General features: G+C 32.4%; 1 protein-coding gene across 5 annotated transcripts in view; it reads left to right on the plus strand.

Annotated features, from left to right (window-relative positions):
• The window catches only part of LOC106070195 (serine/threonine-protein kinase PRP4 homolog), a 31,260-nt gene extending 18,211 nt beyond the window's left edge, over window positions 1-13,049 (plus strand). For 2 of the 5 annotated variants that reach the window (XM_056035685.1, XM_056035684.1), the window contains 9 exons: window positions 835-953; window positions 1,888-1,961; window positions 2,630-2,714; window positions 2,932-3,079; window positions 4,240-4,377; window positions 4,887-5,040; window positions 6,652-6,766; window positions 7,524-7,762; window positions 9,957-13,049. In XM_056035685.1, coding sequence (XP_055891660.1) covers window positions 835-953; window positions 1,888-1,961; window positions 2,630-2,714; window positions 2,932-3,079; window positions 4,240-4,377; window positions 4,887-5,040; window positions 6,652-6,766; window positions 7,524-7,762; window positions 9,957-10,160 — 1,276 coding nt within the window. In that variant the 3' untranslated portion in view covers window positions 10,161-13,049. The remainder of the gene's footprint in view (window positions 1-834; window positions 954-1,887; window positions 1,962-2,629; window positions 2,715-2,931; window positions 3,080-4,239; window positions 4,378-4,886; window positions 5,041-6,651; window positions 6,767-7,523; window positions 7,763-9,956) is intronic. The other 3 variants (XR_008778954.1, XR_008778952.1, XR_008778953.1) reach the window with 3 other exon arrangements.
• The last annotated feature ends 1,167 nt before the right edge of the window (window positions 13,050-14,216 follow it).

Genomic DNA, 14,216 nt, shown 5'->3' on the forward strand with positions numbered 1-14,216 from the left:
AAGTAGTTAAGTGAAAAGCACTCAGGTTTAAATCCTTTCGGAGCATATTTTCACAGGGAGTTGGATGTCTTAATTAAACATCTGAGTGTCTTGATGAATGGCAATGTCTTTGATTCTGATGATTAAGGATGAGTGCTATCTTTCCCATGACGATGCAAACCCAGTTGATAAAAACCAGGTTTATCACAGTGCTAAAAGTTTTTGAGTTCCATCCGTTCTACTATCTGTTCTACTAGACTTGTCATTATGTCTACACATAAGCAAATGAGAGCTGTATCTACATTAAAGAAAAAACACTGAACTTAGTTACTAGTTAGAGTACCAATGTTTAGTCTCCAAGCTGTTGAGCAGCCAGCGCTGTACTTCAGGTGATATGTAGAGGGTTTCATTCCCGATAAGGTAGTGCTAAGTAAGAAGAGCAAAAATGTTGAAAATCTCATTCTTGTATCAAAACAACTTTGTAACTCTGTTATGTCATTAATATATTTACAAAGTATCCTATCATTCAGGTATAATAATTTCTTTCTTAATTTCATTATTAATGTAATTTTTTTTTTTCATAAATAAAAAAATCTTTTTTTGTGTTAAAATCTTAAAATTTTCATTTTTTTTTTATTATTAAATTTTAACAAATTTTATTACATAGAATTCAAAAGAACTGGGTCCTTGTACAGCTATTCATAATGTTGGATGAACCAACAACCCAAACAAATTCCTACAAAAATAGAAGTGTAAACAATTGTTGACTGATTTGTTTCTGTTCTTATTTTTCCATTTAGTCCCATCATCTAAATATAGTCTGTTGAGTATTTCAAACCTATTGTACATCCACAGATCTAGTTCATCTGACAGTAGTAGCTCTGAGGATGAAGAGGAGGAAATGTCTAAAAAGACAGAGGAAAAAAAAGAAGAGGATGAGACGGTGAAAGAAAATGATGACAAAAATAAAGGAGGTATGTTAAATTCATTTTTATTTTCATTAATCACTCCCCCCACACTTGACCCAAATGATTGCCAACTTACTCTGAGGACAAAACTGATAATTTTCAAATTTTTTTTGCTCCTCTGGGATAGACCCTTTCAAGCTTTTGTCTTATACTCATCTTTTAACTTAACCAGACAGCTGGACTGGTTTTGGTTATGTTTTTTTTATACTTGCTTAATATTTTTAAAAAATGTGTAAGATTCTAAAAATAACCAACCATTTGTATTGGACCACATGTTTAGACATTGCAAATGTCTGCCTGCGTGTGTATGAATGGACTTTGTGTATTTGGACTTGAACAGTTTCTAAAAGTTAACAATGTTGATGAATCAGGAACATTAACTGCAGTAGCTTTTGACAATCCTGAAATTTTTCAATATTCTGGTTGATTTAGACTTAGGTGTCAAATTTTATATCATGAGTATGGTTACTAGTTTATCGGAAAGAGACAGTGAGAGTTGGACTGTTAAGAAAAATATTAAACTTTATTAGATCTAGAGCTAGATCTATAGTAGGAAAAAGTGGAGGTGTCCCTCTGGAACTCATGTGTTGGGGACATTAGGTTTACAGATTAATTTACAGATTAACTGAAGTTTTCAGTTACCAAGGAGGAATCTAAACAAAATACATATTTAATTAATATATATGTAAACAAAAAAAAAATACATCTAATAATTCTTAAAAGCTGCAAGAAAGTGGTCTGTAGCTGTACTGTTCACCTCTCCCCCACCCCCTCTTTCCTAATCCTGTTAATTGTCACCTGAAATGGGTTAAGTTCACATCACATGCATTGAAAGATTTCTGCTTATTGCTGAATAACTATTGCTATTGTTTTTTTTTGTATGCCAATAAGTGTCATTATTTTATTCTTTCAATCTGTTTTTGTTTTTTTTTCAACACAGAAGTCAAGAAATCTAAAGGAGATGTGGTGGACATGTTTGCTGATACAGAAGATATGTTTAGTGAAAACTATAATGTGAGTCCACTTTGCTTATAGTCTATGTACTTTGTTCTTGAGATAACAAGAACACCTGTAGTGTCTTTAGGATACAGCAGATGAAAATGCAAGTTAAGTATAAATATTAGGCAATTGTTTCAAAGAAAATAAGTTTTACAGTAAAGCTGTTGTAAATGTGAGTGAGAAACTGTTTCAAAGGACCAGGATTTTCAACGTGTAAACACACTTTTTTTTTCTCTTTCTTTTTTCAAAACATTTTTGGGCCACATGCTTTTAAAGACCTATTTTGGCCACATCTTTATAAAGACCATCTTATTCAATGTCTCATCATTCTATGGAGGTTACAAAATTATTTGTTATCCTAGAAAAAACACTTATCTTTTTCTTCATTTGTTATCAAATATTTATTAAAGATGGATAATTATAGATCAGTATGTGATGTCAAATTAGAATCCAAGTCCATTGAAATAGGATGTGTTTTAGAGAGTAAAGAGCATTTTTTAGGGGTCACACTGTTAATGTACCATATTGTTGACCGCATTTGTCAAGAACACAAAAAAATATAAAGATGCCAAGTAGAAATTAAACTAGATTTTTAGTGGTACAAGAAAATAGAGCAAGAAAGCTTTATTCAAAGTCAAAATATTGTATTTGGGACTTCACTTTATTTTTATGTGTCCCTACAGAGTCCAGGATTGAGGAGAGGGCTACCAGGAGTGGCAGAAAACCCAAATCTTACTGACAACTGGGATGACGCTGAAGGCTACTATCGTAAGCCCTTTAGATAACTGTGTTATAACTTAATGATTCACATTGAAACTATCCATTAAACTTAACTTTTTCCCTGTGTTGTTTTAAATAATTATAACAACTTAAAAGAACAGGCTAGAGGTGTTTAAACTGGTAAAAATTTTGTTAATATTTGTGTCTTGTTTTAAAAGCATATCTTCATTAATAAAAATTGAGCATGATTGTTATCTTTCCCCAGGGGTTAGAATTAGTGAAATCCTTGACAAGCGTTATTCAGTTTATGCCTATAAAGGTCAGGGCATGTTCAGTAATGTCATCATGTGTCGTGATGCTGCCAGAGGAAATACAGATGTGGCCATCAAAGTTATACGTAACAATGACATGATGTAAGTATCATAACTTTACTCAGTAACTTTCTTTACTTGACTATTCCTCTCCTACTTAACTGGGCGACGAACTGCCAATTACAAATCTTGAGCTCCATACTTTGTTTTCCTTAACTCTTTCAGTGCGACTTATTTTGATCGAAAAATTTGTTTTCCAGATTTAACACAAATTTTCACCTGGGGTAGAGTTACTAAAACTAACATAACTTTTTATTTTATTCAATAATCTAACATATTTGATTTTATTTTAAAGGAAAATGAATGGGCTACAAAATAATAATAAATAAAGTTAATTATTTAAGAAATTATTTGTTTTTCATTAATTTTAAACTGAGCATGGAAAAAGAGAATATTTGAAAAATTCAGGAAAAAATCGATATACTGAAATATTTAACCTTTTAATTAAACATTTAATCCATAAATATTGAAAAATCACAATACTAAACCGATTTATTTGCTTCAGATTTCACAAAAGATGAAAAAAAAAAGCACTAAGAAATTGTATTATTTACATTTTTCGGGTCCCGGGAAATAAACTAAAAAAAGAGGAACCATTACCATAATGTTGTCTTTTTTTTAACAAAACGTGTTGATACTGCATCAAATTTACTACCAAAACAAAGAACAATCACTCCCACATCCGGAAAACGAAAAAAAAAAGAGAGAAATAAAAAAGTTAAACATAAAAAAGATAGTGAAATAAATATTATAAACCAAGTTACTTGCTGAGAATAATGCTGCACTGACCAGCGCTAGCAAAGTTTCTTGCTGAGAGTAACACCGCACTGAAAGAGTTAAGCTCTGTCTCAAAGTACTTTTTATGTGGGAAACTGGTTTGGAGAAACTGTTCCTATTTTAGTGGTAATACGAATACCCTTGTGCTTTAATGAACAATGTGTATGGTCTACCTTGACCTTCCCTTCACCTGATCTCTTTCTTAACTTGAACTTTGTGGTTGGTGTTTCTAAACAGCAAACATGAACATTTCTCATCACACTGATGTTTATTAAAGGCACACTATTCACACCTGAATGACATCATGGCATCAAGATAGCATTGAAATTGTGGGAACGACAACGAAGAAGAAATTAAAATTGTACTGTTAGTTGTCCTTACTGCAACACAAGAGCAATAATTTTTTGATGTTTTTTATTTTGCAGGTTGAAAACAGGAATGAAAGAACTGGAGTTTTTGAGAAAGTTAAACGATGCTGATCCAGATGATAAATTTCATTGCCTTCGTCTTTACAGACATTTTTACCACAAGCAGCATTTGTGTCTTGTCTTTGAACCTTTGAGGTTAGTTATTGTTACAAACTTTTATTTAAGCTAAAACTATATACTGTTAGCATATGAGTTGTTTTGCTTTATAAAGTAAGTTTTTAAAAACTCTTTCTCTCTTAATTGATGATGCCAAAGTTGATTTGACCCCATTAAACTAAATTGATTTTGGATTTTAAAACTTAATATGTGTTGTGTAAAAAGAGCATGCATTCTCCTATAATTCAATACCAAATATAATATTTTCTGATAACAAATAAGTTATTGTGGTTTAATCATAACAGGATAGTGAAATAGAAGTGAGCACAATGTACTATCGAAACGAGGAAAATAATTACGAAGAGAAAGAGTTAAATTTTCATTCATAATTGTTAATGTCGTAGTAAATCATTTTATTAATTAAACACTTTGGGGTCGAATAAATTAAAATTTTAAAGACATTTGTAAATGAAAACTTGTCATTGGGTATTGTAATTAATTTTCATCAATGACCATAATTATAAATCACTATTTTCTTGTAAATGAAGCATGAATTTAAGAGAGGTTCTCAAAAAGTATGGCAAAGATGTTGGTCTACATATCAAAGCTGTCCGCTCTTACAGTCAACAATTGCTGTTGGCTCTAAAGCTACTAAGGAAATGTAGTATTCTCCATGCCGACATCAAACCCGATAACATTCTGGTGAGTTGTTAGCCAATTAATATCATTTTGTTTCTGTTCATACATTAGTTTTGTCCATAAATTTCATAGACAGCTCTGGCATGTGTCAAAGCTTCCAACTTTTCTTCCAAGCTTTTAGTTTTGTTTTCATTGGGCAAAAGCTGTACAGCTCTATATTTTTTCTATATATTTTTTCTAAAGGTTTCCCTTTTATCAAGCAGTTATTTTCACCATGGTGTCAATGCTAAGGTTTTACCTGTATTCTTAATTGTCTTATTTCATTGATAAAGCTTTTAAGTATTTTAAAGTTTCTCAATTGACTTGTGACAAACATAAAGTTATATACATGCAGTCCATCATTGAATAGCAATAGTAAAATTAAAGAAATGAAAGTCATAGTAAATAGTTTTAATGCAATACAGAATAATGCATATGCTAGGACAAATTTGTACAAATACTCCTTCTTCCCTAGTGCTATTAGAGCATGGGATGGGTTGCCTGAGCCAGCTAGGAAAACCAGTGACTTGGCAGAATTTAAGTCATTTAACGTCTGTATTATATAAGATAATTGTTGTTCAACAACTGATCATTAATTTAACTAATTGACTTGACCAATAAAACAACTCTGCCTGACTGCCTTAAGATGCTTGCTCTTTTTCCTTGTATAGTCTCTTAAAAAATCTTTTCTAGAAGTCAATGTTTTTTTTAACCTTTCATAAAAGGTTGTGTTTGTCAGCATATTCTTACTAGCCAAAGTCTGAGTTGATTCATCCCCAAAATTCTCAATAGCTTTGAATAGTATCTAGACTTAATCAATGAACATAGTGGGCAAGGGGGGAGGGTCACATCACATTATTTTGCTTTTTTTTTTAATGAGATGTAGTTTTGTTACAATTGTCAAAGCATGTTAGACTGCCTTTTTAGTAAGTTGTCAGTGCTTTAAAATGCCTGATTGTCCTGTTACTATTTCTTGCATTAGTCTTTATAGCAGTAATTAGGTTTGTCAAAATTACAATTTTACCAAAACCAGCACAAGCCGTGTCATTTATTAATTTTTAGGTTTGCCTTATGTTTCTAAAAAAAACAATACTTACTAAGGAAACCTTTGAAATACCAAACAATGAAACATTTATTTTTCTATTCTTAACATGGAAAGTTAGAAGATGTTTTATATGAAATGTAAAACAGTTTTTGAACATCCTAGAAGTACAAAACAGCTACAAAAAAATCTGTCCTTAAAGAATTCTAAATAGTTCAACTCCTATAACCAGTTAAGTGCAGTGCTTATAATATATAAAGGAAATGCACAATGGACCTCATTCACCAATCGTAAACAAACAACATTTAGCCACGTGGCGCTCTATATCTTCTATATAATTTACGATCTCATGTTTAATTCATGATGGTTGTCACATGACAGTTTTTTCCATTGTTTTATCAATAAGATCACGTGACTAAATGTTGTTTGTTTACGATTGGTGAATGAGGTCCATTAGACTGAGAGAAAGCCTTGTAATATTAACATATAAAGGCAATGTACAATTAGACTGAGAGAAAGCCTTGTAATATCAACATATAAAGGAAATGCACAATTTAGACTGCAATCAAATGCTAACTCTCTTTATATTACAGGTAAATGAATCTAAAATGGTTCTCAAATTGTGTGACTTTGGGTCTGCATCCCATGTGTCTGAAAATGACATTACTCCTTATCTGGTCAGTCGTTTCTATAGAGCCCCTGAGATCAGTAAGTGAAATGTATTTTAGTCATTGTTAATTACCAAGTATTTCTCTATGTAAGATTGTATTGCTGTTTGACATTACTGCTGAGCATAACCTCAGTAAATTATTGTTTTATAGTATTTATATGTAGTTGTTTAAAATTAACTCAAAGTCCTTTCCCTACATTGACTTAGATTCTCCAGTGCTGTAGGGCGAATTGGGCTGCAGCTATCTTCTTAAACATTGGTCTTCTGCAATGTTTTCAGGCTTTTCCCAACTGGTGTTCACTGCTCTGAGGTACCCCATAAAGGTTTGGTGGCCTGTTATACGAGGACATCCCTTTTTTGTGTTCTCCTCATTTCAGCCTCCATGACTGTCCAGCATGCCTCACCAGTTTAAAAGCCAAACCTACCCCTCTATTCTTTATGAAATACTTAATGCTTCTAAGAATATACTGCATATTAAATTTAAAAACTAAATTATTCAGAAAACATGAGACTTAGATAATTATTTATCTAGTTCAGCTATGACTATCAATTGTGATCAGAGGTGTAGCTAGGGTGGGGGAAGGGAGGGGGAGAATTTGAAAATCCCCTTGGGCCCCCTTCCCAAATGAGTGTTTTTTTTTACATTAAATATTAAATATTAGGCAAAATGCAGGGACCCCCAAATGTGTCTAGCCCCCTCCCCCCCCCCCTCCCCTCCACGTTCCTAAATGATGGCAAATTCCTAGCTACACCACTGATTGTGAACCAGTACCATAAGATCTAAATATTCCACAGTTTTGGGTCTTGGCTATGACCACAATATTGATACCTGGTCAGTGGGCTGCACGCTGTTTGAGTTGTACACAGGTAAGATTCTCTTCCCTGGGACCAGCAACAATGACATGTTGAAGACGATCATGGACTACAAAGGGAGGATACCCAACAAGATGATCAGGAAGGGCATGTTTAAAGACCAACATTTTGATTCCTCGTATAACTTCAAACACCATGAGATGGACAAAATCACACAGAGGGTAAGTTGTGTCATAAACGATTATTTCTGTTCAGACCTAGCAGTTAGATGAGGGCTCGAGGTTCGACACCAGACTCGAGCAGAGTTGTGTTTACTGAGCGCCTAAGGGCAGCACGGCAAACCTTCTACCAGATACTCCCTACCCCCACTGGTCCAGAAATGAGATTGGAACATAGCGCTCTGAGCATGCTATAAGCATGGAAGTAGGGCTATATAAAAGCTACTTATTTATTTATTTATGATGTAATCAAGTCACCTGTTTCTAGTTCACAGAGTGCTAATGTGACACACAGCTGGGTGAACTTGGAGACCTCAAAACATTTTCTCTTAATATCCCAGTCTTTTCACTTAGATACAAACTGAGACCAGATTGGCATTTGTGGGCTTAACCATCTGATCATTCTGTCCCTTTATTGCATCTTGCATATCCATAAATGCACAATATAACAATTACCTTTTTTCATGCATACACTCAATTAAAATATGGAAACATAGTTTCAGTACTGTATGTTGTTTGTTAAATACATACATTTGAAATCAAAATATTGTCTATCATAATTATATCAAGGTCATTGGGAGTTTTAACATTTTTTTTAATTTATTTATTTAAAGATGATTAAGAGAATGTTAATAATATTATATTAGAATAACTGATGCTTCTTTCAAAACTCCAGGCCTCTTAACTATAGACAGTTGACTTCTTCTTTGTGATTTTCCTAAGAATTGAGTCAAAGGCTTTTAGAACTCTAGGCCCACCATGGTTTGCCTGTCTGAATAACTGTTCAGTTTGGGAGGGATCTAAGCTGATGTATTTTTTACATCCCTATTACCAATGGTTCGTATCCCAAGATGCTTGGATTAGAGGTGAGGCCGAACACCCTAGGGAAACTCCCCTATCTTTCTTCTCTGTACCGCATCAGCTGTGTGGGTGTCAGTCATAAAAGAGTTTGTGTGGATAGTGACATGGTTGTTGGGACTCTTTTTCCATCCTCACCATACAATGAACTCGGTCCTTAGGGTTAGATTTTGCTTCCCTAATAATATGTCTCCTCAAATGACCATATCCACCTGGGTGCTGAGAAGGAATTGCTCATTATTTCCTGGTGCCCACATGTTCTAACTGGTGTATATAATAATATCAGTAAAAATAGATTATATACACATTCCTCTGTGACAGTGTCTACCAACTGTTTTCTCACTTAATCGCAGCATATTGAAACACAACTTAAAACAAACAAAATATTTGTGCTTAGCTTGACCTAGAACTTTATCCTCTGTTTAGTTTTGTTCTAGTAACTCCAAAGAAAAAATAGTTTCAATAAAAAGAATAATCTTTTCTGAGCAAATCTCTTTTTTTTTGTTTGTAATAACTCAAGTCCCAACTGACAGAATTACAGCCCTCTTACCTGTTTTAATGTTCTCAATCGCCTGACACTGATGTGAAAAGAAATACTGTGTAAATTTTGATGTCCATTTGCTTAAAATTGTATTTACATTAGGTTTTTATACATATGGGCATATTTTTTCTCAAAAAATTTTGGCATTTTTGAAAATCAAGAGTCGAGGCAAAAAGTAAATGAAAATAAATTTTCATGTTTAGCTTAAATATGCCAGGAATTAAAAGAAAAAGATTTTGCTTTTGAAATGTTCATGAATACTAACAGCTTGGATCATTTAAATGTTTTTATCAAAAAGAAGGAAAAAAAGTATTTGAAACAGTCAAGTACTTTAGAAAATGTTCTGAGATTTTTGTAATTAAAAAAATTCATTGCTCAAAATGTTAATCACTATCTCAACAAAATTGAAGTTCTATTTCTCACTAAAATGTTTGTCTTATCAAACTACAGTTGACTCTTGACAGTCTGACACTTCGTAATGTGAGACTCTCTGTAGCCTGATGCTTTGACAATGTATGTATCAGCTGCACATGCATGTTGTGACACACCATTCTCGCTTCTTTTCATCTGTTTCTTGCTGTGTTATGTACGAATACATTCTCAAGTGCCTTTCTTTGATTGCTGTATGACAGTAGTGTGGAAGTTTGTCTTGTATCATGGCAAGCAAAATTGACTACACCCCCTGGTCCTGTAACTTTTGGACTATCAAGAGTCAACTGTATTAAATAAGTTAGATCTTTTGACAGAAAATGTAAGAACTTGCCACATTGTCTGCTCTCTCTCTCGTTTGTTTGTCAGGAAAAAGTCACTGTGATGTCATCCATCAATGCCACCAAGGACATGCTGGCTGAAATGGTCCCTTACAACCGCCTGCCCGAGGACCAGCTGAGGAAGGTGACCCAACTCAAGGACCTCTTGGATAAACTCCTTACCCTTGACCCCTCCAAACGAATACCAATCAACCAGGCGTTGTCACACCCCTTCATCACGGAGAAAATTTGATATGTGACCCATGGAGAACTCTGATAATACAGTGATATGTTGGACAGTACTTGTCCACATCTGCTTAACATAAAAGTCCATTTTAGACAAAACTGATATTCTGATAACTCTAGGTAGCGAAATGTGGGATTATCTGAATGAGGATGCTATTAAGAATTTAAAAAATTGAACTAATTAGTCACTACACTATATTTTATATTTTATATAAATTTGACATAAACATTATAATAACATTATAACTCCTCTCTGCCGACAGATTCTGGCAATACAATTTTTTTTTTTACACAGAAATCATTTTCAGCCAAATAATTTGTTTCATGTTATCTGTTCCATTATTTTTTAAAATATTTTTTTTGTACCTTTCATTTTAATATTTTTAAAAACATTCAGGTTATGTTGTATAGGGATGTAGATAATGTTGAGTTCCCTTGGTCCTTTTAGTTGTTTTTTTTATCTATCACCTGTGTACATGCATCATTTGCCAAGGGTTGGTTAAGAAAATCTATAATGATTCTGTCGAAAGGACGCAGATATCTTTAATTGATTTTGGTTTTATTAAAAACTCTAACCTAAAATCAAAGGGGTTAGTTTAACTTTTTATTTAATTAAACCCAACAGATTTAAGTTAATTTTTTTATTATTATTTAGCTAAAATGGTGAGAAAGGAAATAACTTTACAAATTCTTAATTCAAAGGTGATGTATAGTAATTCTAAATATGCTAGTTAAAGAGTTCTTACATGTCATCATTATTTCATGGTTATGATAAGAAGGGTGTGTCATTAAGAAAATGCTGTGATTGGTCATGCTTCTTTATTAAATTCTCAAAATTAATGCTCTGTGTTTGTTTCTTCATATTTTTTTCCTCATGCTTTTGGAGTCTGGTCTCAACCTCTGACCCCCCAACCACTGGCAAGGTCACTTACAATTTTGCTTTGCAAGGTCATCTCTCAGCGTCATCATTTGCCAGCATTTGAGAAAGGTTTATTATTGCATAATTTCAAAGTTTTTTTGTTTTTTTTTTAAATCTTCATTGTGAAACTGTAACAGCCTTTTAAATGAAATCCATAAACAATTTATTTTAGTTATCAGGAAAAAAAAAAGCTGCTCTACACTTTTAAAAACAAAATTATTAGATCTACTAGACTTAAGTAATTTATTGGCTGTAGGGCTCTGAATTTGACTATGAGGTCATAAGTTACATTTTCCTATAAAAAAAAAAGAATAATTGGCCTTTTGTTTTACTAGATTCAAACATCTAACACCAATGTTTATATTGTCTCAAAGTAATTTCAGAAATAAATTATTTCTGAATGGCTCAAAAAATTTTGTTTGATGTGAGTGGAGGATTGGCCTTAGGCTTGGACGACAGTTTATGACTTGTATTAAGGTGTTGACGGTTGACTCCGAGCTTAAATAAATGTGTATGTGACAATGCTTCATATGACTTGAAGAAAGGTTGCCTAATGTGAAAATAACGTATGACTTGGGCAAGGATATAGTAAAAGTGCATTATTTATGACAAGAAAGATTTAAAAGTATTTATAGGTTGTGTATGTTGGATTTTTTTTTCTCAGACAGGATAAAAGTAATATTGATAAAGATTGTGTACAACAGAGACATATATTGATTGGTTTGATTAAAATGTTGTTAACTGGTTGAAAGCTTCATAATGACCAGACATGTTTGAAATAGCTCAGTGTCTTATGCTTCTATGTGACTGAGTTTCTAGGTTGATAAACAAGATTATATTACTATCAGACTGAGGTTAAGTTTGTGTTTAGCTTATAAAGTGTGTTTACATGTGACTAAGTTTTTGCCATTTTTTTTCTAGGTTGATGTAGCCTTGTATCAGAGAGCTGGAGGCACAATTTAAGGTTATAACTTAACAAGTGTCGATATAAACACAATGACTTGCAAAATGAAACCATTCCTAGTGTTATTAATAACATTAAAACAAAGCTAAAACTCTCAATCGAAAAAAAAAACTTGAGCTTTTTAATTTGAAGAATCTAAAAAAATTGTGGACAAACTTTTCTATGAAGTTCTAAATATTAAAAATATAAAGAAAGTTAACTAATTAAAACTTTGTTCCAATATATAAGTTTTGTTTTCTTGTTCTGGGAATTTATAACAAAAATGTTTCTTTTATTTTTCAGCTTCTGATAAAACATTTAATATATTTGGTGTGCTGGTACTTCTATTTGCTAATTAGCTAAAGAATAAAACTAAACAAAACAAAAAATCCAACCAAGAAAAGAGAACATTTTTTTAAAAATCTGCACATTAAACCAAATAAATTAATTGTTTTACTGAGTATTTAATTATATTTTTGAAATATTTGTTTTGTCTTTATTTCAGGTAAGACGTGTGTTCATGTCATGTCATGGGGACTGAAACAAAAGATCAGCAGATTTGTCGTTGCCATTTGGTTTTAAAATTCAGTGCATTGCTTTCGGCTAACACTGGAGAACGATTCTAAAATTAGGCAAAGAAAATCAGAACACAAAATTGGTTGTAACGAAGGATTAACTTCACTTCTGCTTTAACCTGTGTCAATATATTTTAACTTTTGTTTAAAACCTCAGTCTCCCTGAAATATTTTTGATATTTTGTATTTCATGCTTAGCCTTATGTCATTCTCTTTGTAATTTTTTTTTTTTTTTAATATTTATTTCTGGGATATGGAGCTTCTAGAGACTTTGGTTGTCAGATGTAATTGTTGAAACAGGGTCAAATTTTTTAAACAGTTGGTCTGGTAATTAGTTAAACCTATTATTAGTCTGATGTATGAGTGGATTGTTTGATGTCTACAGATTTTGTTATTGTTTTACTAAATTAGAAAGTTTAATCTCATTAAGCAAGAATAAACAAAATGTTGACAATGTTACCAATACCAGTTAGTGTTTCTGTTATTTCAAGGGTTGTGCGTACTGTCCTGTTATGTGTATGTTAATAGGTAGGGCAAACACAATTAGATGTTAAAGTTGTAGTCTGGAAAGATTAGATCTATATAGATTTGTTAGATGACTTAATTCATCACAAACTATTTCTTCTCAAACACCTGGCAGTCTATGGAACAGAAAGTGAGGAGTAAAACTTTCTGTACCTTTTATAATAATGTTTTTCCAGAATGTACCAGATCAATATTTCAACTTGTTAAGTTCTGAAATTTCAGCTACAGTACCAATACAGATGGTAGGGCAGGAAGTAGTCCTAAAAATGCCAGTCTTTGTTGTATTTAAACTACTTGTCAGTTCAGAGGCCCATTCCATTCAATCAGTAACTAGGTTACTATAACTAGTGAAAAAATATTTGTTGGTTTAATCTAACCAGCATTTCAAAGATTTATCATGTTCACCAAAATAAGAATAGCCTACTACAACTTTTTTTTTTTTTTACAAACATAGTTTTAAATAATGTTCAACTTACATACACACTAAAGAAAGCATGTTAAACATTTCATTAAAAAATGTTATTTTGCCTTTTAATGAGGTTTCATTAACAAATTTTAATTTTTAACAAATTTTTCTTAGACATTTTAAAAACAACGAGTCTTTAAAAAAAACGTTTTTGCCACATATGCAGAAGCCCAATAGTCCATGTTACAACAAGTTCATAGATCTATTGATAATTTAAATATATTAACTTTCTTAGAATTTTTTTAAAATCCTGATATTAAAACAAGTCAAGTTAAGGAAAAATTATATAGGCTACATGTAATGAGGTGCCATAAAACCATCACTTGATAAATGGCTTTTAGTCGTTTTGAACAAGAAGATGATTAACAAGAAGATTCTGAAGCTCAGATAACTAAAACTTGAAAGAACACTAGATATCTAGATCTAAATTAGAAGTACTGGTAGATCTTGATATAGGTCTAATAAAACTGCCGATGGGTACCAGGAAAAGAAGACAAATGAGTTAGTATTTTTACAAGTCAATACTTTGACTGGAAAAAAAAAACGACCCCCCCCCCCCCCAATGATATGAAGAGACGGAGATGGTTGGGTCATATTGTAAGACTGTCATCCTTCAAGTTCAAGGTACAGTGGAG

This window comes from Biomphalaria glabrata, chromosome 7 (genome assembly GCF_947242115.1).
Source record: "Biomphalaria glabrata chromosome 7, xgBioGlab47.1, whole genome shotgun sequence".
Lineage (NCBI taxonomy): Eukaryota > Metazoa > Mollusca > Gastropoda > Planorbidae > Biomphalaria > Biomphalaria glabrata.